At 37.9% G+C, this 21,231-nt stretch overlaps 1 protein-coding gene across 8 annotated transcripts in view; it reads right to left on the bottom strand.

Moving 5' to 3' along the window:
• The window catches only part of MARK1 (microtubule affinity regulating kinase 1), a 142,524-nt gene that overhangs the window by 59,611 nt on the left and 61,682 nt on the right, over positions 1 to 21,231 (bottom strand). For all 8 annotated transcript variants that reach the window (XR_010663477.1, XR_010663476.1, XM_065938364.1 and 5 more), the window contains exons 2-3: positions 8,490 to 8,693; positions 7,189 to 7,242 (exon numbers count right to left, since the gene is read on the bottom strand). Coding sequence is in view for 6 of the 8 variants with exons in the window: in XM_065938364.1 (XP_065794436.1) it covers positions 7,189 to 7,242; positions 8,490 to 8,693 (258 nt within the window). In the remaining 2 variants the exon portion in view is untranslated. The remainder of the gene's footprint in view (positions 1 to 7,188; positions 7,243 to 8,489; positions 8,694 to 21,231) is intronic.

The following is a 21,231-nucleotide window of genomic DNA, read 5'->3' as shown; positions in this document are numbered from 1 at the left end:
GTGGGCTCAAGTTGTTAAGTAAATACAACTGTTTGAGATATCAAGTCAAATAACTTCAGAAAGAAGATACTAAACATTAAATAGATGAAATTTCAAAAAATGTCCAATCTCACTAGGCAGAAATCATGAAAACCAACACAAGATACCTTCTACAAGATTGGCAAAAATTAAGAAATCTGATAATACAAAGTGCTGACAACAATGTGGAGCAAAAGTAAACTTCATACAAAGTTAGCAGAAGTAGATATTGGTGCAGTCACTTAAGAGCAATTTGACATTATTTAATAAATCTGAGGATATGCATGCCCTTCAACCTTGCAATTCTACTTGGAGAGATATATACCCTTCTATATTTCTGTAGAAAAATAAGTACACAACAATAAACATTGCTGCATTGTCTGTAACAGCAAAAACAAAAAGCTAGCTAGAAAAAAAAAGGAAACACTAAAACAACAGGAGCAATCTAAATATAAACAGAAAGATGGACTAACTAGTAGCTATCTACTAAGAGAAAGGGTAAACTGGCTTATTTGTACAATGACATATAATAATAGTGAAAATAAATGAACTAGACTATACACACTAACATGAATAAAACTAAATGGAAAAAAGTAAGTTGCAGAAGAATAAAAAGCTTAAAAATAAATAATATATAGTATTTTATGTAAAGATACACATGTGAAAAATTTTTAAACAAATGAATGGGAATAAGAAGGACCAAATTCAGAATAGAAGTTATTTCTAGGTAGAAAGACAAGAATAGAATCAAGAAATGACACACAGGGCTTCAACTGTATCTGTAGTTTTATCTTATAAAAAAAGATTAGAAATGAAACATTTTAGTCAAATAAACAAACATCACGAGAAAGAAACTTTTTTAAAATGGGAAAGATATTATGAAGTCTCCATCCAAAAATTAAAAATAGACTAGTGTACTATATCAACAAACTTCCCAACTTAGAAAAGCCAGGAGTATGACTCTTAAAATAACTAAATGTGAAAATATTGCATAGTTCTTGAGAATACAGAAATAGATGTACGCTTTTCAGTCAAACAAGACTGAGAAATCAGAACAGAGGTCTTCAGAGTCAGAGGCAGAAACACAAGTATCAAAAGCAAAATCCAAACAGTCCTACTTGAGCAAAAGAGATAAAGACTAAAGTGATGGTTTGTGAATAACTCTTGGTTCTGGACGCTTGATTTTAAGAAGGGCAGGGGGATTTAACACCTGTTGTGGAGATGGGAAAGGTTTCCCTAAAGAAATTACTCTAAGGTTGAAATGTGAGAAGTGAGCAAGAATTAAGTGACGTGAAAATCGCTCAGTTGTGTCCGACTCTTTGCAACCCCATGGACTGCAGTCCATGAAATTCTCCAGAACAGAATACTGGAGTGGGTTGCCTTTCCCTTCTCCAGGGGATCTTCCCAACCCAGGGATGGAACCCAGGTCTCCCACATTGCAGGCGGATTCTTTACTGGCTGAGTCACAGGGGAAGCCCAAGAATACTGGAGTGAGTATCCTATCCGTTCTCCAGAGGATTTTCCCAACCCAGGAATCAAACTGGGGTATCCTGCATTGCAGGCAGATTCTTTACTAATTGAGCTATCAGGGAAGTCCAGAAGGAGTGGTAAAAGCTTAAGAATAGGGTGGGGTGAAAACCTGCAAAGGCCTGATGGCTGAAACAGTATGAATAGGAGCAGATTAAAGAAAGGCAGTGGAATTGGAGGAGGAGGGGATGAAGAGAGCGGGGAGAAGCTGGGGAGAGTTGGGGGACCATGAGATGAAAAAAGGTAGGATCCATACACCATGTTAATGAACTTGATTTCCAGACTACAAAAAATGTAATGCCATCTAAAAGTTTCAATAGAAAGATGATATAATCAGGTTCTGCATCCCTGATGACTTTTTAAAGGGTATATATATGTGTGAGTGAGTGAGTGAGTGTATGCGTGTGTGGGGGTGGTGTTGGGGGGGATGCGAAGTGCAGAAAAACTGGGTGGAAGGCTATTGGGGTAGTCCAAGGAAGAGATAACAGCAGCGGTGTCCAGAGGATCGGGATGAGAAAGACAGGTAAGAAATAAAATCAGAACAATTCCAGGACTGAGATGGTGAGGAGGAGGGAAAGGGAGGAGCCAAGGACAGTTCTGAGGCTTCTGGCCCACATAGCTGGGGACAGTGTTGTTCACTGAGACAGGACACTGGAAGAGCAGCAGGCAGGCAACACCCCGAGAAGGTGGGGGAGGTCACGAGCTCGGCTTTGGACATAAGTTTGGGTTACCTTTGAGGGGTTACAAGCAAATGTAGGAGGCGTTCTGAGTTGAAGAAATAAATCTGTGTTTGCTTATAGGTGATCATTTAAACCAGAGTTAACCTTGAGACAGCCTAGGAAGAAAACATTGAGAGTCCTAGGACCATGCCTTGTGAAACTCCAACACTGAGTGGCCAACAAAAAGGAATATGACTCCATTTAAAGGAAACAGAAAAGGGGGAGCAAAAAACACAGAGGAAAGCGTAAGGGGAAATATAATCTTCATTCAATAAATATTTGCTAGATTAAGAATTAATTAATTAACACATGTATTGGACTCAATGACATGCAGCTTTAATCATAAGGCAGCTTCCATTTCTAGTTTTACTTTTTTTTTTCCCTTCTTATTTCTACTCAATTTAAAAAAATCCTAAATTATAATCCAGATTGACCAGTGAAAGGAACGAAGGAAGCAGTGGGAGGTATGCTAAAGACATTCAGATTAATTAGTGCATCTAACCTTACAAAAGCAGTTCTTTAAAAAGATTATGCACAGCTCTCAGACAGATTCTAGGCTACTGATCTAATCACACTAAAAGTCAGAAGACTAGAAATTTCAATCTGAAGGATAAGAGCAAATGGGTTCTTAATATACTCTTTGGATATGCTTACTCTGGAAAGTAGTCTTCATATTTGCATGTAACATTTGTATGTTAAACCTGCCTATAACATGTTATTGAACTCTTTGCCCAGTAACTGAGGGCTAAAACAGGGTTTAGAAAAGTCAGAGTTTTGGTCAGTGAACTGCCTGAAATACAGTTTGGTCTTTCCAAAAAGGGGTTGCCCCAGCAGTTCGGCAGTAAAGAATCTGCCTGCAAGGCAGGAGATGCGGGTCTGGTCCCTGGATCGGGAAAACCCCCTGGAGAAGGAAACGGCAACCCACTCCAGTATTCTTGCCTAGGAAATTCCATGGACAGAGAAGCCGTCCACGGGGTTGCAAAAGAGTTAGATACTACCTCGTGATTAAACAAGAGCAACTCCAGAAAATCTGGTTATCTTTAACATTTAAACCACTAATATTTTAGTTAGATATTAACATTATTGGTATCACCTTTTAAAAGAAACCTGTTTAGAAACTAACACAATATTTTGAAGTAACTATCCTTCAATTAAAAATAAATTTTAAAAGAAATTTGTTTGAACACCTTCTCCCTCAAATTCATCATATTTTAGTGTGAAAGATACACTTCCCAATTCTCCACACTGTGTTACAGAGACATCTCCCAATAGCCAAGATTTTATGATAGTCCCTGCTTCCATCATTCCTTTAAAATCAAATCAAGGTCAGAGATGTGTTACCAACCAAAAATTTCATGGAGAATGAAGCGATGAGTGACTTGGCACTGGGTGTGAGCCTATGTATTCACACAGCACTATCATTCCTGTGGGTGTGTGAACTTATAGATGTAAATTCAGTAATGACTCAAAGACAACTTCTGCAGTCTACAACCAGCTTGCTAAATGCTAATTCTTCTCTTATGACTTAGGTTTTCGTTTATACACGAAAGAACTGGTCAAGACTTTTCCTTCAAATGATCTACACACATGAAAAGAGCTGTACACAGAAGTACTCAGCACATAAGTGGCTCTTTGCAGCTACAACGTGAAATATGTGAGAGAGCAGGCACATGTGAGAGTAATGGTTTCCAACCTATGTTCAACAGGGAGATTTGTTAAGGAGTATTGCCAAGGAGCTTCTGCTTTCTTCTTGATCAAAAATATTTGTCAATAATTATAGGATTGCCTTTACAAGTTTGGTTTTTTGATGTGTTAAAACAAATGTTAATTCTGAATTGCTTCCATGATTCTGTCTTCCTCTCTACTTTTACTGAACAAATTCACCAACCTGATACAGATTATTTTGAAGATATTCTGGAAAATTTAACTACCTTACCAGAGAGGTCTTTGGGTTTCATTTGAGAACTCGCTGAAGTATAAATGGCTTAGGTGACCATTTGACAACGTTTTTACACACCAGATAACACACTAGCAGTAAATGAATTGTGCACTCAGTAAGTCTAACTCCTAGATGTCAATTATCGAAGTTTTTTATACTTGCCCCGCTTATGCAAAATCACTGTCATAGGGATTCCTGTTCTATGTAACTGGGATGCTGCACTTCTCATTATTAATGAGTTTTAGTAGTCTTGTTTCTGTTTTCATTTCAGGCTTTACTACTCAGCAGATGACTTCTGAACCACTGTGTTACTTTTGTGATTTTGAAATATAACTCAACACAGTAAAATACTAAAAGATGCAAATTAATAAGTAATATACAGAAGATAAACTGCACCCTGATGATTGTGAGCGGAGACAAACTAACACAAACTGTGTCAATCTGTGTATAAACTAATATGTCCAAGTTTCAAAACTTGGTGGAATTTCAGAGAAAACACCACCTAATCTTACATTTCAAGTTAGTGAACTATAAATAAAATTGCTTCCTCATTCTGCTTTTTCTCCATCAGTAATAAGCTGCTTAAAAGATCCCCAGGTAATCACTAGTATAGTTCATAGATCCTACTCTAAAAAATCACTAATATGTGAGGTGGGAGTCATGCTCCAAAGAGGAACAAGTAAATAAAACATCTATGCTAAACAGTCTTAAACTATGAAAACATATTAAATTGGATTCCATTAATTTAAAATATGCAATACAAAAAATACAAGCATATTACATGAGCAATGCTGAAACTAAAGATGCTAACAATTCCAAAGACCAAACTGTTTTTAAGACCTCTATATTTCAGAAGTTTGGAACAGTTGGGGTATCAAATTTAGATTACTTTCATCTATCACTAATGTTGGCAAAGGAAAGTAATATTCCCTATTAATAGGCTATGCAAAAAAGAATAAACAAGAAGGACCAGCTTAAATCCAGATCAAGTCCAGAGCAAGACTTAACCAAACACTTTTGGGCTGAGATGAGATTAAAATGAATCCTTACTGCAAATATGTGCTGTCATAATCTGCCTCTTAACAAACACACCTAAGGCACGGAAAGCCATTTTGCTATTTTTTACTATTAGTTGACTGTCAGTGCTAAGGGAGAAAAAAGATTACTTTTAATTCCATGTTTTATATTTTTATTTCTTAGATATGACTGACTGGCATATGAGATGCTCCTAGCATTCAATGAGTAATGCCAAATGTTGAATAATCTACAATGCATGAAAACTAAGCAAGCCTTGATCTGTTCTTTTCTAAATCTTTTAACAAAAAGCGAAGCTATGAACATAAATCAAAATTATTCTGAAAACAATAAAATACACATGGTGTACTGGCTACATTTAGTAAATTTCAATCTTTGCTTTTACTTTCACAGATTTAAGAAAACAAAATTGCCATCATGTTTTATATGCCTGTTTGGAAAAGCAACCCTTTATCAGCAAGATTAGCAGAATTTAGCAGAATCTGTAACAGAAATTACATCAGCAAGCAGATCTTTTATCTGAATAACAGTCCAGTTTCACATCTGCATGTTTGCCTGTTTCAACAAGCATGACTTTAGTTCCACAACTTTCTCTGGGCCTCTCTGGGCCCCTCTGGGAAAGACAGAGTGGGGGTCACATTACCCTGCATCCAACAAGCACAACAGGCCTAGACTAGTTCTACATGTCACTCAAAATCACTTAATTTACCAGAGTATCACACAGATTAACCTCAGAAAAGAGGAGAGGCTAGCTAGGTCATGAATGGGGGCTCTGGGCTGTTATGCAGTCTCTGTGTTTTAAAGGTATTCCCAGGAGAGGGGTGGGCAAAAATTTGCCCCACTGTGGCTCTAACACAGGAAGAAACAGCATCTTTGGATAATTTGTCTGCCCAAGGAAGATGTCTTTTTATAACTCATACCACTAACTCATGATTTCCTGAGAGAAAGGTACTGGAAGTTTCTCCCAAAATACATCCAACAAGGTATATATCATCTCACACTCACAGAGAAAAAAAAAAAACCCAGCAAATCTTTCATGTTCATACAGATGAGAAATACCAATACTATGAAAAGTGGGAAGTCTTGATTATCACTGACCCAAATTTTTCATTTAATGTCAGAATCACAGCAGGTATAGTTACATACACCACACTAAAACTTTCTTATAGAACTCTGTTTTAGAAATCCAGTTATTTATACCATACTTACATATGTAACCACGATCCATTATATTCTCATAAAAATAATAATATACTTATATATAATTACACATATATATCTTATATATTACATAGGGAGCTATATATAAACAACATATATGGCACAAATGCTAAAATATTTGCTTCGTTTTTAAAGTACTAAAATGTGTACCTATGAAAGTTTTCCCAAATAAATAATTAATGAAGCAACATGAACCAGCTTTACTAAATTTACCAGGTCAATTCCCATCCTACTTGCTTTTTTTGGTCCCTATGCTGTTTTATATGTTCACCCTTTGAAGAAATGTTTATATCTTCTACTGTAAGTTAGTCTACAGTAACTTCTACAGTAATCTTCTACTGTAGTTTTTGTGGAGGAAGGAAGAAAAGCAACTGAAGCAATAGGAAACCCAGCTACTAACAACAGTATGTCATAAGTTGATTAGAATGAAGATGAATCCTAAGTACTTCAAAATATCTGATACAAAAAGTTTTATTCTACTATATTAAAAGATGTAAGTTCCTTTGACACAGTACATGCATTTGAGGAGTAGATATTTTTCAAACATTTGATAAATACTTAAATATTAACAAATGTAAATATTATGTTTATATCAAGTCTTTTCTTCATATATACTGATGAAATGTAGAATTGTACCTAACGGGAAATTAAGAATAACTGATCCTACAGAGTATCATATATTGATTATAAATCACATTATAATTACTTACTATTAAAATAATTAAATACCTTTTGTAGACTGGTAGGATTTAGCTGAGTTTTGTCTATTATTTTCACAGCAACCTGAAAAAGAGAATCATTAAATTCTGAGAATACATATCTTAAGGAATAAAATTTATAAAGAAAACATCTTTTGTTTCATCCTAACGAGATATAGCTATACTGGGGGTTGACATAATTGGATGGTAAAGTTTTGATAATTAGACAGCCTTAGAATATATTCTATTGACCCAAGTCTGTAATCGATTTGATTCTGGGTCAGTGAAATTACACCTTTGTCAAAGTTCTTCCAAGTTTCCTGTTTTAAAGTAAAATCATTTGTACCTTAATATTTGACTCATGATCTTGGTAAGTCATAATTATCAGAAGGGAGAGGCTTATAAACTTTTAGTAAGTTAAGTAATATGTGGTGAGAGAGAATGGACACCCAAACTTACAGCAAACTAACAGAACAGGTTTAAATGTCCTCTAAGTCTCTGTCTAATATAGCCTGTGTCCTAATAGCTCCTGGGGTCAAAATGGACAGAGAAGACTAAATTTAACCATAATGACAATAATATTATGTATAAAACAAAATGGTAACTTAGCAAAAATGATTTATGACAGACTTTTCATAATGTCCTAATTGGATCCAATAATGTAGAGTGTTAGATGTTTAACTATTTTGAGTCTTTAATATATAAATTATTAAATATATTATTATTATTAAAACATATATTTTACTATGTAAATATAACTACTTTGAAACACACAGGATTTAGAAACCTGATTCTCTAATTATCTGAGAAAAACATCTGTATAACTTGCTCAACATAATCTCTAAATAGATTAAAAATTAGTGGCTAATTTCCTACACATTTATACCTAATTTACTTCAAGTAGTAGTTTTTAAAATTTATTTTTTATTCAGGTAACAGTGACTTTTAATACTATGTAAGTTTCACATGTACAACCTCAGATTTCTTTCCTATATACAGTACAGCTTAAGCAGTAATTAATCAGAAGTTATCCTAGTTCCTGGGGTTGGGCAGCAAGGGTAATCTGAAATGTTTACAGAAACCATATAATGAAAGACAGAAGTCTAAGAAAACCTCACGTGCAACACATCTGATTTATAAGAGATGCTAATATGTACGGACAATTTTTCTGTGCCAAGTATAACTCTACCTATGGACATTTCATTCACACATACCCCAGTGTTTACCGTATTACAACTGTTAATTTATTCCCAGAATCAGCTATAGGTAAGCTTTTTTAATAAGACTCTGGAGAGGTCTAAGTAAATATTAAAAGGCATCGTGAAAACTTACCTCTCTACCAGTTAGAACATGCCTTGCCAATTTCACTTTGGCAAAATTTCCTTTCCCTATTGTCTTTTGTAAACGGTAATTTCCAATGTGAGGCTGTTCATCTGTTGCTGACGTAATGGAGTTTCTACACCGAGGGATGTTCTGTCTGCTACTTGATTTGGTCGGCTGGATATGGGGTTCAGTATATCCATCCACAGATGTATGCTAAGAAAAAGGTTAGAAGATTTCACCATTATTTAAACTATATAATTAAAGGACAGTTCAAAAAACACTACAAATAATTTTCATTAATAATTCATCTCTAACCTAGAGGAGTAGGATGGGGTAGGAGGTGGGAGGGAGGCTCCAAACAGAGGGGACATACATAAACCTATGGCTGATACATGTTGATGTATGGCAGAAACCAGCACAGTAATCTAATTATCTTCAATTAAAAATAAAGAAGAAAAAATAATTCATCTCTAATGAAAATAGATTGCACTATACCATTTCTGAGCATTCTGTCTGCAATTTCTACTTGACTTTAGTTCCCTTTGCCAGGGGGAATATAATCATTTAAAATGAAATGTTCTGCATAGCTTTAGGCATATGCTTTTGCTTTTAAAAAGATATAAATGGTTAGATAGCCAGGAGCCCCACAGATCATTATTATTCTAAGGGTGTTAGCCCTGTAGGCTGAGATGACGATCCAGATCCAGACTGCTTCAGTACAATGGCAGAATGTCTTCGGTGCCAAGACAACTTCGAGTACAGCTGTTTCTGTGAACCAGTCCAGCTACTTGTCCTGGTCACTCTTTCATTTGCTGGGCACATAACTTTGGCCAACTAACCAAGTGGTTTCCCACTACAGGTATACCTTTCATCAACTCCTGCTCTCCCCCTCACCCAGTTTCTCATGCCCGAGAAGGAGCCATCAATAACCCTGTCTGGATCCATGACTTTATGTCCACTGCCTTCCTCCTCTGTGCCCTTTTCAAGGCAGAGACGTCACTCTGTCTCAGCGTCTCACACTGGCTCACGATCACAGTAACTGACTGTGCTCCCCTGGGGCTCAGCACCTCAAGCCCCAGGTAAGGATGCCTAAGGGAGCCTGTTTGCCCAGCTCTGAGTGTCCATGCTCTTGGCTAGTTTTGTCTGTTTTCCGAAGTAAATAAAATTTCTAGCATTTTGTGTAAAAATGCAGAATTATGCATGACATACATAACATCATTAGCTGACATCTTAAAAACAGCTGATGATGAGTACAACAAATTAACAAAAGAAGGGGGCAGCTTTTACTTGCAAAGTAATTCAGACATATGTTGTCCAATCTACTACCAAAAGAATGTCTAAAAACTTTTGATCAGAAATTTCTTAAAGGCAACTTTGAAGATAACTCCATTTACTAATTTCATGCAAAGCAGCACTCAAGATCATTTTTCTATTTGTTTTTACTTTATGGCGAAGGAATAGGATGGGGAGACCACTTTCTCCCCTACAAATTTATCGAAACAACACTTGAACGCAGAGCAAACTTCAAAATACAACTTCTGATCTAGCAGAGGACATCAGGCGCCCAGAAAAGCAGCCCATTGTCTTCCAAAGGAGGTAGGACAAAATATAAAAGATAAAAAGAGAGACAAAAGAGCCAGGGACAGAGATCCTCCTGGGAAGGGAGTCTTAATAGAGGAAGTTTCCAAACATCAGGAAACCCTCGCACTGGCGGGCCTGGGGGAAGTTTTTGAATCTCGGAGGGCAACCTAACTGGGAGGGGAAAAATAAATAAAATCCACAGATTACTGTGCCTAAAAGCAACTCCCAGCAGAAAAGTACCCCAGATGCCCGATGTGCCACCAGCAAGTGGGGGCGAATGGAGAGGAGCGGGCGGCATTGCTTAGGGTAAGGACTGGGCCTGAGTGCCCTGAGGGCAATCGGTGGGAGCTTTTGTGAGTTACCAACTTGAACTGTGGGAGAGCAAGAGAGAGAGAGAAAATTAACCGGCCCGAACACACTGCCGGCCATTCACAGAACAAAGGGACCGAGCAAGTCCAGAGGAACTAGCCGGCTGCAGACCGGCCCAGCCCCGCTGGAGGCAGGAGGCAGGGGAGAGGGGAAAGAGGCAGTGGAGAGGGGAAAGGGGCAGGCTCAGCCCCAAGGACTGCATCCCCTACCGCACTGCAAGCAGGCCTCCAGTTTCTAATCAAAGACCTCCTGAGATTCTGGATGATCGACATCCGCCGGGAGGGTCGCGGCGAGACACAGGGCGCAGGCACCCGACCGGCGTGGGCAGGTACTGGGGCTGGGGACGCGCAGGGCAGAGGGCTCACGCACCTGACCGGCGGGGGCGGAAACTGAGGCTGGGACGCGGAGGGGAGAAGGCGCGCCGCACCCGGGGAGAGAGCGCCCCTCAAGCTCCTGGCTGCCTGAGCTGCTTGGGCCGGGGAGGGCACAAAATGCAGGCGCAGCCGAGTCCGCGCTTTTGTGGAACACCCGAGGGCTGGAACGCGCGCAGCGCAGGGCACGCTCCATATAGAGCAGTCGGAAGCCTGAGCAGCGTAGACAGGGAAAGCAGCGCCTATCCCTCCCCGCAGCACAACGGAACTAGCGAACCTGTTTTTACTTTCGATATTTTTTAAAACTTGGCTCAGGATTAAAGGATTTTCTGTGTCTTACACACACTTGCAGCCATTTTGAGTTGAGTCACACTGGGGTATTTTCACAGCAAATTGTATTTCCATGTGATTCGACCCACTGCACTGTCATACACTTACTTCTTTGTGTCTGCCCCCCTTATCATGAGCAACTTGAGGACAGACATGTTTTTTCCACTTTTATATACTCACCACACGGCAGAGTGCCAGATATACAGGAAAAGTTCAATAAATCAATAGTTCTCAAAGTGCTGTCGTCCTTGGACCAGCACCATCAGCATCATTGGGAACATGCTAGAAACGCAAATTCTCTGACCCTGTTCCAGACCTACTGAACAGAAAACTCTGGGGGTGGAACCCAGTAAGGAGTATTATAGCCAGGCCTCCAGGTGATTCTGATGCAGGCAAATTTGAAAGCTACTGCAATAAATAATATAAGTAGGCAATAATCACAAAGTTACTCACTGGTTCTTAGTGACTTTTCTATTATCTGAGCATAAACAAGAGATTTTCATTATAATCATTTTCTCAGACTCAACAGATCACTATAATAATTCCTACAAATAGTACTTCTCTACCTAAACTTGTCCAGCAGGGACTATGGACTTCTCTATCATTCAAAATTTAGTTTTATCTCCTCCTCAACAAAGTGCTCTATGTGTTTCACAAAGCAGAACTGATTACCCCTCTTTTCTGTTGCTATCTTTATATCCAGGAAAAATTTCTACTATTGGACTATCACACCATCTTCTCAAGTGTTGGTCTGTGGCCAATTTTCATTGTTAGACCTAAATCTCCCTAACTCCAGAAATTAATATGGATAGTTAGTGTGTGCTCAGTTGTGTCCGACTCTCTGCAACCCCATGGACTGCAGCAAGCCAGGCTTCCCTGTCCATTACCAACGCCTGGAGCTCACTCAAACTCATGTCCATCTAGTCGGTGATGCCATCCAACCATCTCATCCTCTGTCATCCCCTCCTCCTCCCGCCTTCAATCTTTTCCAGCATCAGGGTCTTTTCAAATCAAATCGGTCCTTCACATCAGGTGGCCAAAGGATTAGAGTTTCAGCTTTAGCATCAGTCCTTCCAATGAATATTCAGGACTGATTTCCTTTAGGATGAACTAGTTGGATCTCCTTGCAGTCCAAGGGACTCTCAAGAGTCTTCTCCAACACCACAGTTCAAAAGTATCAATTCTTCAACACTCAGCTTTCTTCACAGTCCAAATCTCACATCCATACATGACTACTGGAAAAACCAAAGCTTTGACTAGATGACCCTTGGCTGGCAAAGTAATGTCTCTGCTTTTTAATATGCTGTCTAGGTTGGTCATAACTTTTCTTCTAAGGAGCAAGCATCTTTGAATTTCATGGCTACAGTCACCACCTGCAGTGATTTTGGAGCCCAAACATAAAGTCTGTCACTGTTTCCATTGTTTCCCCATCTATTTACCTGAAGTGATGGAACCGGATGCCATGATCTTAAGTTTTCTGAATGTTGAGTTTTAAGCCAACTTTTCACTCTCCTCTTTCACTTTCATCAAGAGGCTCTTTGGTTCTTCTTTGCTTTCTGCCATAAGTGTGGTGTCATCTGCATATCTGAGGTTATTAATATTTCTCCCAGAAACCTTGATTCAAGCTTGTGCTTCATCCAGTCCAGCATTTCTTATGATGTACTCTGCAAATAAGTTAAATAAGCAGGGTGACAATATACAGCCTTGACGTACTCTGTTCCCGATTTGGAACCAGTCTGTTGTTCCATGTTCAGTTCTAATTGCTGCTTCTTGACTTGCATACAGATTTCTCAGGAGGTAGGTCAGGTGGTCTGGTATGCCCATCTCTTTCAGAATTCTCCACAGTTTGTTGTGATCCACGCAGTCAAAGACTTTGGCATAGTCAATAAAGCAGAAACATATGTTTTTCTGGAACTCTCTTGCTTTTTTGATGATCCAATAGATGTTGGCATTTGATCTCTGGTTCTTCTGCCTTTCTAAAACCAGCTTGAACATCTGGAGGTTCACAGTTCACGTACTACTGAAGCCTGGCTTGGAGAATTTTGGGCATTACTTTGCTGGCACGTGAGATGAGCGCAATTGTGTGGCAGTTTGGGCATTCTTTGGCATTGCCTTTCTTTGGGAATGGAATGAAAACTGATATTTTCCAGTCTTGTGGCCACTGCTGAGTTTTCCAAATTTGCTGACATATTGAGTGCAGCACTTTCATAGCATCATCGTTGAGGACTGGAAACAGTTCAACTGGAATTCTATCCCCTCCAGTAGCTTTGTTTGTAGTGATACTTCCTAAGGCCCACTTAACTTCTCATTCCAGGATGTCTGGCTTCTAGGTGAGTGATCACACCACTGTGGTTATCTGAGTCATAAAGATTTTTTTTGTATAGTTCTTCTATGTATTCTTGTCACCTCTTCTTAATATCTTCTGCTTCTGTCAAGTCCATACCATTTCTGTCCTTTATTGAGCCCATCTTTGCATGAAATGTTCCCTTGGTATCTCTCATTTTCTGGAAGAGATCTCTAGTCTTTCCCATTCTATTTTTTCCTCTATTTCTTTGCATTGATCACTGAGGAAGGCTTTCTTATCACCCTCTGCTATTCTTTGGAACTCTGCATTTAAATAGGTAAATCCTTCCTTTTCTCCTTTGCCTTTTGCTTCTCTTCTATTCACAGCTAATTTGTAAGGCCTCCTCAGACAACCATTTTGCCTTTGTGCATTTCTTTTTCTTGGGGATGTTCTTGATCACTGCCTCCTGTACAATGTCATGAACCTCCATCCGTAATTCTTCAGGCACTCTATCAGATCTAATCCCTTGAATCTATTTGTCACTTCTATTGTATAATCATAAGGGGTTAGATTTAGGTCATACTTGAATGGTCAAGTGGTCTTCCCTACTTTCTTCAATTTAAGTCTGAATTTGGCAATGCAATCTCAAAAATGACAAGAATGATCTCCATTCGTTTCCAAGGCAAACCATTCAATATCCAGTGATCCAACTCTATGCCCTGACCTGTAATGCTGAAGAAGTTGAATGGTTCTATGAAGACCTACAAGATCTTCTAGAACTAACATCCAAAAAAATGTCCTTTTCGTTATAGGGGACTGGAATGCAAAAGTAGGAAGTCAAGAAACACCTAGAATAACAGGCAAATTTGGCCTTGGAGTACAGAATGAAGCAGAGCAAAGGCTAATATAGTTTTGCCAAGAGAACACACTGGTCATAGCAAACACCCTCTTCCAACAACACAAGAGAAGACTCTACACATGGACATCACCAGATGGTCAACACCGAATATGGTGTTAGGCACAAAAAAGACAATACAAATACAAATCAGCCAAGTAAAGAAACTTATGGTCCCTGTGCTCCTGACACCTATACTCGAGATGACTTATGAGGAATGATGTCTTGCTGTCCAGATCTCTTAAGAGCAGAATGAATTAAGATATTTGAGTTATATTTCAATGCTGGTTGCACAGCATATTCTGATTATAAACCAAACTGACAGACTGAATTATTAGCTCCAAATTTCCACATCCTTTGCCATGTAACTTTCCAATGTCCTCCCACTAAAGGCAGAATATAATTTTACACTCTTTGGGTATCCAGTCATATGATTTGCTTTGGCCAATAGAATGAGTTCAAAATGATGGTATAAGCCAGTCCCATACTAGTCATCAAGAGGCTGTGCTGTGTTTCAACTTACTTTCTCACATTTCTGCCATCCCCATGAAAAGGACATGTCCAGGTTGATACCAGAAGGAAGATGAAGAAACACATTGAGCAGAGCCACTCCCAGCTGAGGTCAGATTAAATCAACTGATCCCCAGATAACCCCGTGACTCATAAGAAACAACATATGCTTGTGAGTTTGAACCACTCGGTGTTGGAATGACTTGTTACAGAGCAATACAATAAGAGTTAACACTATTCTCTAAATAAGAGATCATAAAGGAAAAATGAATAATTAGGAGATTCTTATCAGACATGCTCAACTTTTAGCTAAGCTGCAAACAACAAAAGAGAGGGCAGTATAATCAGTTCCCTGAGGAGAAACTCTCGATCAGGTAACCTATCAATGTTTAGGGGCAGCATTCTTGACTGTTCTGTGTCCCCAACAAGTATGGTGAGGCACAGAGGTCAGCCAAGTTTTCTATAAAAAGACAGACAATAAATACTTCAGGTTGTGCAGACTCCACTGTCCCTGTTGGGTATTCATTTTTAAAGGAACTTTCTTAGCTCAGGGACATATAAAAACACACCCAAAGGCTGCATTTGGCCTATAGGATGCAGCTGGCCAACCCCTACTGTAAAATGTCATGGTTTGAAAGGCAGGACTAAATTGCTTCTGGCCAATCCTACCAACAGAGAAGGAGATTCTAGGAAAATATAGGTATGGCAGTGTCTGTACTTAGGAGAGGAGGGACAGAGGACTCTTGCAAAAATACTATCCTTTCTTATCCCACTCCTAGAATTGCAAAAGGTAACATATTCTCCAAAATCCTTTTTAAAAATGAGATCTCCTAACTTTCAACATTAAGTATGACCCTTTTCAGGAGCCATCCAACTTTCTCAGAATGAATTTAAAGGAGTCTTAAATTAGAAATTATACTGGAATATAAAGCACGCTTTATATTATGATTCTAACTATAAAACACCCACCCAAACAAATATTCTCCCCCTCAAGCCCCCATTTTTCTTTAGGACTGCCATAGCACCACTCAGCAGCAGAATCTTTCCCCAAAGGAACTTTTTGAAGAGTAATTTGGGATAACTGATCTCACTCCATGCTGATCAATATATTAACTCTCAAACAGGAAGCCTAGGAAAAAGTGTTTATGCAGCATGGGCTGAAGTCATGTTGTGCTGTGCTTAGCCGCTCAGCCCTGTCCAACTCTTTGTGACCCCATGGACTAAATGTAGCCTGCCAGGCTCCTCTGTCCATGGGGATTCTCCAGGCAAGAATACTGGAGTGGGCTGCCATGCTCTCTTCAGGCTGAAACCAGAGTTAAGTTTAATTAAGGCTTAATTAAACCGTAAGGCTTAATTAACCCTAAGGCTGATAGGTACAAGATATTATGCAAGCTCAATTACATAATGGCTGTAAACTCTGTCCCTCATCTTTAGCTGAAAATATAAATTCAGATTTTATTTTCTTTCTTCAAGTTGCCCACTCAATCCAGTAGACACTGAATTCCTTCATTTTTCTGCAGCAGTGGCAACATGAACCTAAATCTGGGCTTGAGATGTAGTGTATTCAAAGTAATTACAGGTAGTGATTTCATTAGTTCTTCAAGGAACTAATCCCATGGATTATCAGACTTAGAATTCCTGAATCATAATAGATTATTCAGGTATTCCCTGAATAGAATATTCTATTCCCTGAATATTATAAGGAATATTATAGGGAATAATATATTCTATATTCTATAGGGAATAATATATTCTATTCAGGGAATAGAATATTCAGGTATTCCCTGCTTTCAACACCAACTGAAATGAAATTTTACTACTCACTAGCTACGCATCCCTGGGCAAGTTGTTTAATCTTTATGTGCATGTTTCCTTATCTGTTAAAGGAACTAATAATAAACTAATAATAAAGGGCAAAATATGGTGTAGCTTGGCTAACCTATTAGGTAATGAATGAATAAATGAATGCATGAATGAATCAAATGACAAATACATGATAAAGAAGGAATATTCCTGATAAGTCATGTATCATGTGATAAGTCATATATCATCCTCATAGCTATTCTGAGGATTAGATAAAATAATTTCTGTAGGGACTTCCCTGGTGGCCCAGTGGTTAAGAATCCACCTACCAGTGTGAGGGATGTGGATTCAATCCCTGGTCAGGGAACTAAGATCCCACATGCCATGGGCCAACTAAACCTGTGCACCACAAAGAAAGACCCACATGCTGAAACTAAGATCCGTTGTGGCCAAAAATAAATAAATTAAAAAAAAAAAATTTCTGTAAAGGTGCTCAGAATAGCACATAGTAAGAACCATACAAGTGCTTGTTGTTTAAAACTATACTAACAAATAAAGAAACAAAAATAACCCATCTCCTAGGCCAGAAAACCAACCCCAAATTTCTGCCATTTCCCTGAGCGTTGCTTGCAGTGACTTCTGGTTGTAGGCAGTCAGGATGCGTGTAACCTGACTGTGTAGAACCTGTACTAGTTTCCATACAGTCAGGTTTCTTGTCTCTAAGCAACAGAAACCAACTGAGGCTAATTTAAAAAAAAAAAAAATTAAAAAAAGGGAATTTTTTTGAAGTCTACTGGTAGACTGAAAAAATCCTGAAGGATAAAACTTGTCTTCGAGTGAAAGAAGACAAGACTATGCAAATAGCCAAAATAAAATAACTATACTTGGTAATATGGGGTAAAAGGGAAATAAAATGAGGTGATATGACAAGAGTGTCTAGGGAGGGAGTTGGGGTGAATGCTACTAATGGACTAGATGTAATAAATAATGTTTGAGCTGGACCCAACAGACAGCAATGAGCTAGATAAATAGGAGAAGAGCATTTCAGGCAGTGAAATGAATAAATAGAAAAACCCCAAGGTGAGAGGACACTTCCTAAAGTCAAAGAAGAAAGGTACCTAAGAAAATGGTACATTAAATTGGAGGATCTTTTTCAAAGGCCTACAAGTTGAAAATTCAGTTGTCCAACTGAATACTACTGGAATTCAAACTGTTTAAGTTATGGATATATAACCCTGTACACTGGACCATACAGAATCAGATTTAGAGGGCAAAATATGGTGTAGCTTGGTTAACCTATTAGGTAATGAATGAATAAATGAATGCATGAATGAATCAAATGACAAATACATGATAAAGAAGGAATATTCCTGATAAGTCATATATCATGTATTAGAACTGAAGCTGGGGATGTCATGGCTCACTTCCCAGGACTCTAGAATATGCCACTTTGTACACCGTAACTACTCTTCAGTCAGTTGATATTACCACTAATACAGGTCATAACAATTTAGAAACAATAACCACATTTCTATTTCTCAAAGTCATTAAAAAAAAAAAAAGTAGGGAAGTTACGGTTCTAATAATGGATAAATAGTTGTATCTAAATAATCTACCAGTAAATAAGAATACAATCTCCAGACAAAACATTAAAACCAATTGCTTGGTGGTCCTGAAGAGCCACAGCAAGAAGCCAAAAACTGGAAGGAGACTGACCTTTGTAAAAAGGGAACCACATAGGGTGAAATTTTTAGTTTCCACCCAGGGTCAAACTCTTTATCCAACAAGCTCCCTGTGACTGAAATTCAAGCAGAGCAACAGTCTTACTGGTTTAAGGAGTCAGAGGATGGAGTTGACGGCTAAAAAGAGAACTGATCTAAGAGTGAAAAGGAAACTGATGAAAATAAAAATACAAAGGATAAAGCTCTTAAGACCTCACACAAACTACAGGTTCATTGCTGAGCCCTAAACCAAACGTGAACAAGAAAACTCCAAAGAACATGTCAGAAGGAGACAGATAGAAGGATAGGGAAACAATATAGATTTGGCTGCTGCTCACTACTGGAAAGGCTGAATTTGAAGTCTGAGTTAAGCCAAATTAACTTCCTGTCAAATCAACCCTTTTCAGAGGAAGATAAATAATCCAGAGACTCTGTTTAGTACTATCAACAATGTCCTGTATACAATCAAAATTTACTAGATACATGATGGAACAGAGGACTGAGACTGTCAAGAGAAACAGCAATCAATAGAAACAGACACCAAGATGTTCTAGAAGTTGGACTCAACAAGCAAGAACTTTAAGCAGTTATGATAACTGTTTCTAAAAGTAAAGGATAATATGATTAGAAAAAACAAACATGGGAAATATCAGCAGAGAAATGGAAACTATAAAGTTAAAAAAAGTAAACAGAAATTCTAGAATTGAATAGTATAATACAACCCAATTCACTGGACAGGTCTATAGTAGACTGCAAAAGAGAAAAAGGGTCAACAAACTTGAAGACAGATGAATAAAAATTAGCCAATCTGAAGAATTGAGAATATCAGTTAGTCAATCTAAAGAACTAGGAACATTAAATAAAAATGCAGAGAACCCCATGATCTGTGGGTCAGTAACACACACTAATACACGTGTAAATGGGGTACTAGAGAAAGAATAAGAAGGAAATAAGGGAGAAAAAATTACTTGAAGCAATAATGGTCCTATAATTCCCCCAAACTATGAACTCCAAGCCAGATAAGCTTGAAGAAAAACAAAAGGAGGTACACCACAGTCTAACTACTAAAAACCACGTATAGATGGGCAAAGGTGGGTGGAGAACCTGAAGAGGAGTTAGGAGAAAACACAATACATACAAAGGAATGACAATACAAATGGTAGCTCACTTCTTATCAAAAACAATGGCAGTCAGGTGACAATGAAAGATTTTTGATGTACTGCAGAAAAAAAATAAATGCAACCCCAAATCCTTTACCCAATGAAAAAATATTCTTTAAAAAAGAGACAATTATTGTAAATCGATAATACTTCAATAAAAATTGTAATAAAAAATGAAGACAAAATAAAGATATTTTTAGATGAATGAGAACTGAAAGAATTTGCTGCCAGAAGACATATGCTATATGAAATGCTAAGGATAATTTTTCCAGCTGAAAGAAAGTGACCAGAGATAGTAATCTGAACCTACAGAAAGGAAAAAAGAGTTCTGGAAATGATAAATATGTGAGAAATATAAATGATACATATTTTTTCATCTCTTTCTTTAAAAGAAATATGACTATATAAAGCAAAAAAGGTAACATAATATTGTGGAGTTTATAACATAAGAAGTAATGTATGTAAAAAAAAAGATCAGGAGAATTAAAAGAGTCTTTTAAGATTCTTTATTTTATCTGAACTGTTAAAATATCACCCTATGTAGACTGCAATAATAAATACATGGGTGCATTCTGTAATCTCTAGAACAACCAATGAGGAGAAAAGGCACTGAAAAAGATACAAAAGCATAGGTAAATCAACAGAGGAATTAGAATGAAATACTAGGGCTTCTCTGGTGGCTCAGTGGTAAAGAATCTGCCTGCCGATACAGAAGACAGAGGTTCAATCCCTGGTCCAGAAAGATCCCACATGCCACGAAGCCCATGCATCAAAACTTTCCAGCAGTTACCAAGCTAATCACTGCATGAACCCAGAGGGCAAAAGTTACACAGGGTAGTGATCCTGCCTGCCTGTAACAAGTAACTGCATAATTTTACAAATTTTCTTATGATAAGAGATCTCTGATCTGATCTTTTTTTGGGGAACCAGAAGTGGGTTTGATTTTTGAATACCTCAAATTTATGATGCTAATGAAGAAATGTGGCCAATACAGTTTACAGGCAGCCCTCGTTTCACTGTGCTCTGCTTCACTGTGCTTCATGGATTCTGCATTTTTTAAAAAATTGAAGCTTTGTGGTAACTTTGCATTGAGTACATCTACTGCCACCATTTTTTTTCTCACAGTATTTGCTCATAATGTGTCTCTGTGTCACACTTCGGTAATTCTAGCAATATGTCAAACTTCATCATTATTATTATATTGACTGTAATGATCTGTGACAGTGATCTTTGATGTTATTACCACAAGAAAATTACCAACTCACTGAAGGCTCAGATGAGGGTTAGCATATTTTAGTAATGAAATATTTTTTAAATAAGGTTTGCACAATTTTTTTAAGATTTAAGCTAATGCCACTGCACACTTACAAGTCTACAGTGTAGTATAAACATAACTTTATATGCACTGGGAAACCAAAATCTTCACATGCTTGCTTAACTGCAGTGGCCTGGAACCAAACCTTCAATATCTCTTAAGTCTGCCTATACTATATAGAGGTCAAAGAAACCTAAAGAAAAGCTTCACCACTATTCAACGACATATTAAAGAATTATCATTACAGTCATTTAGGTATATGACCTAAAAAGACAAAGTTAATTCTATATAAGAAAAACATTACAACTTACCACTTCCATTTGAAAAAGAGTAGCTCTGAGTGATAATCCATAAAAACACAAACAAGACAAGATCTCATGAAAAACTCAATTTATAGTAGTGCTAGATAGAC

The sequence above is a fragment of the Muntiacus reevesi genome, chromosome 5 (genome assembly GCF_963930625.1).
Source record: "Muntiacus reevesi chromosome 5, mMunRee1.1, whole genome shotgun sequence".
Classification (NCBI taxonomy): Eukaryota; Metazoa; Chordata; class Mammalia; order Artiodactyla; family Cervidae; genus Muntiacus; species Muntiacus reevesi.
Note: the sequence above shows the minus strand (reverse complement) of the source record. Positions and strands in the feature narration are given on the sequence as shown.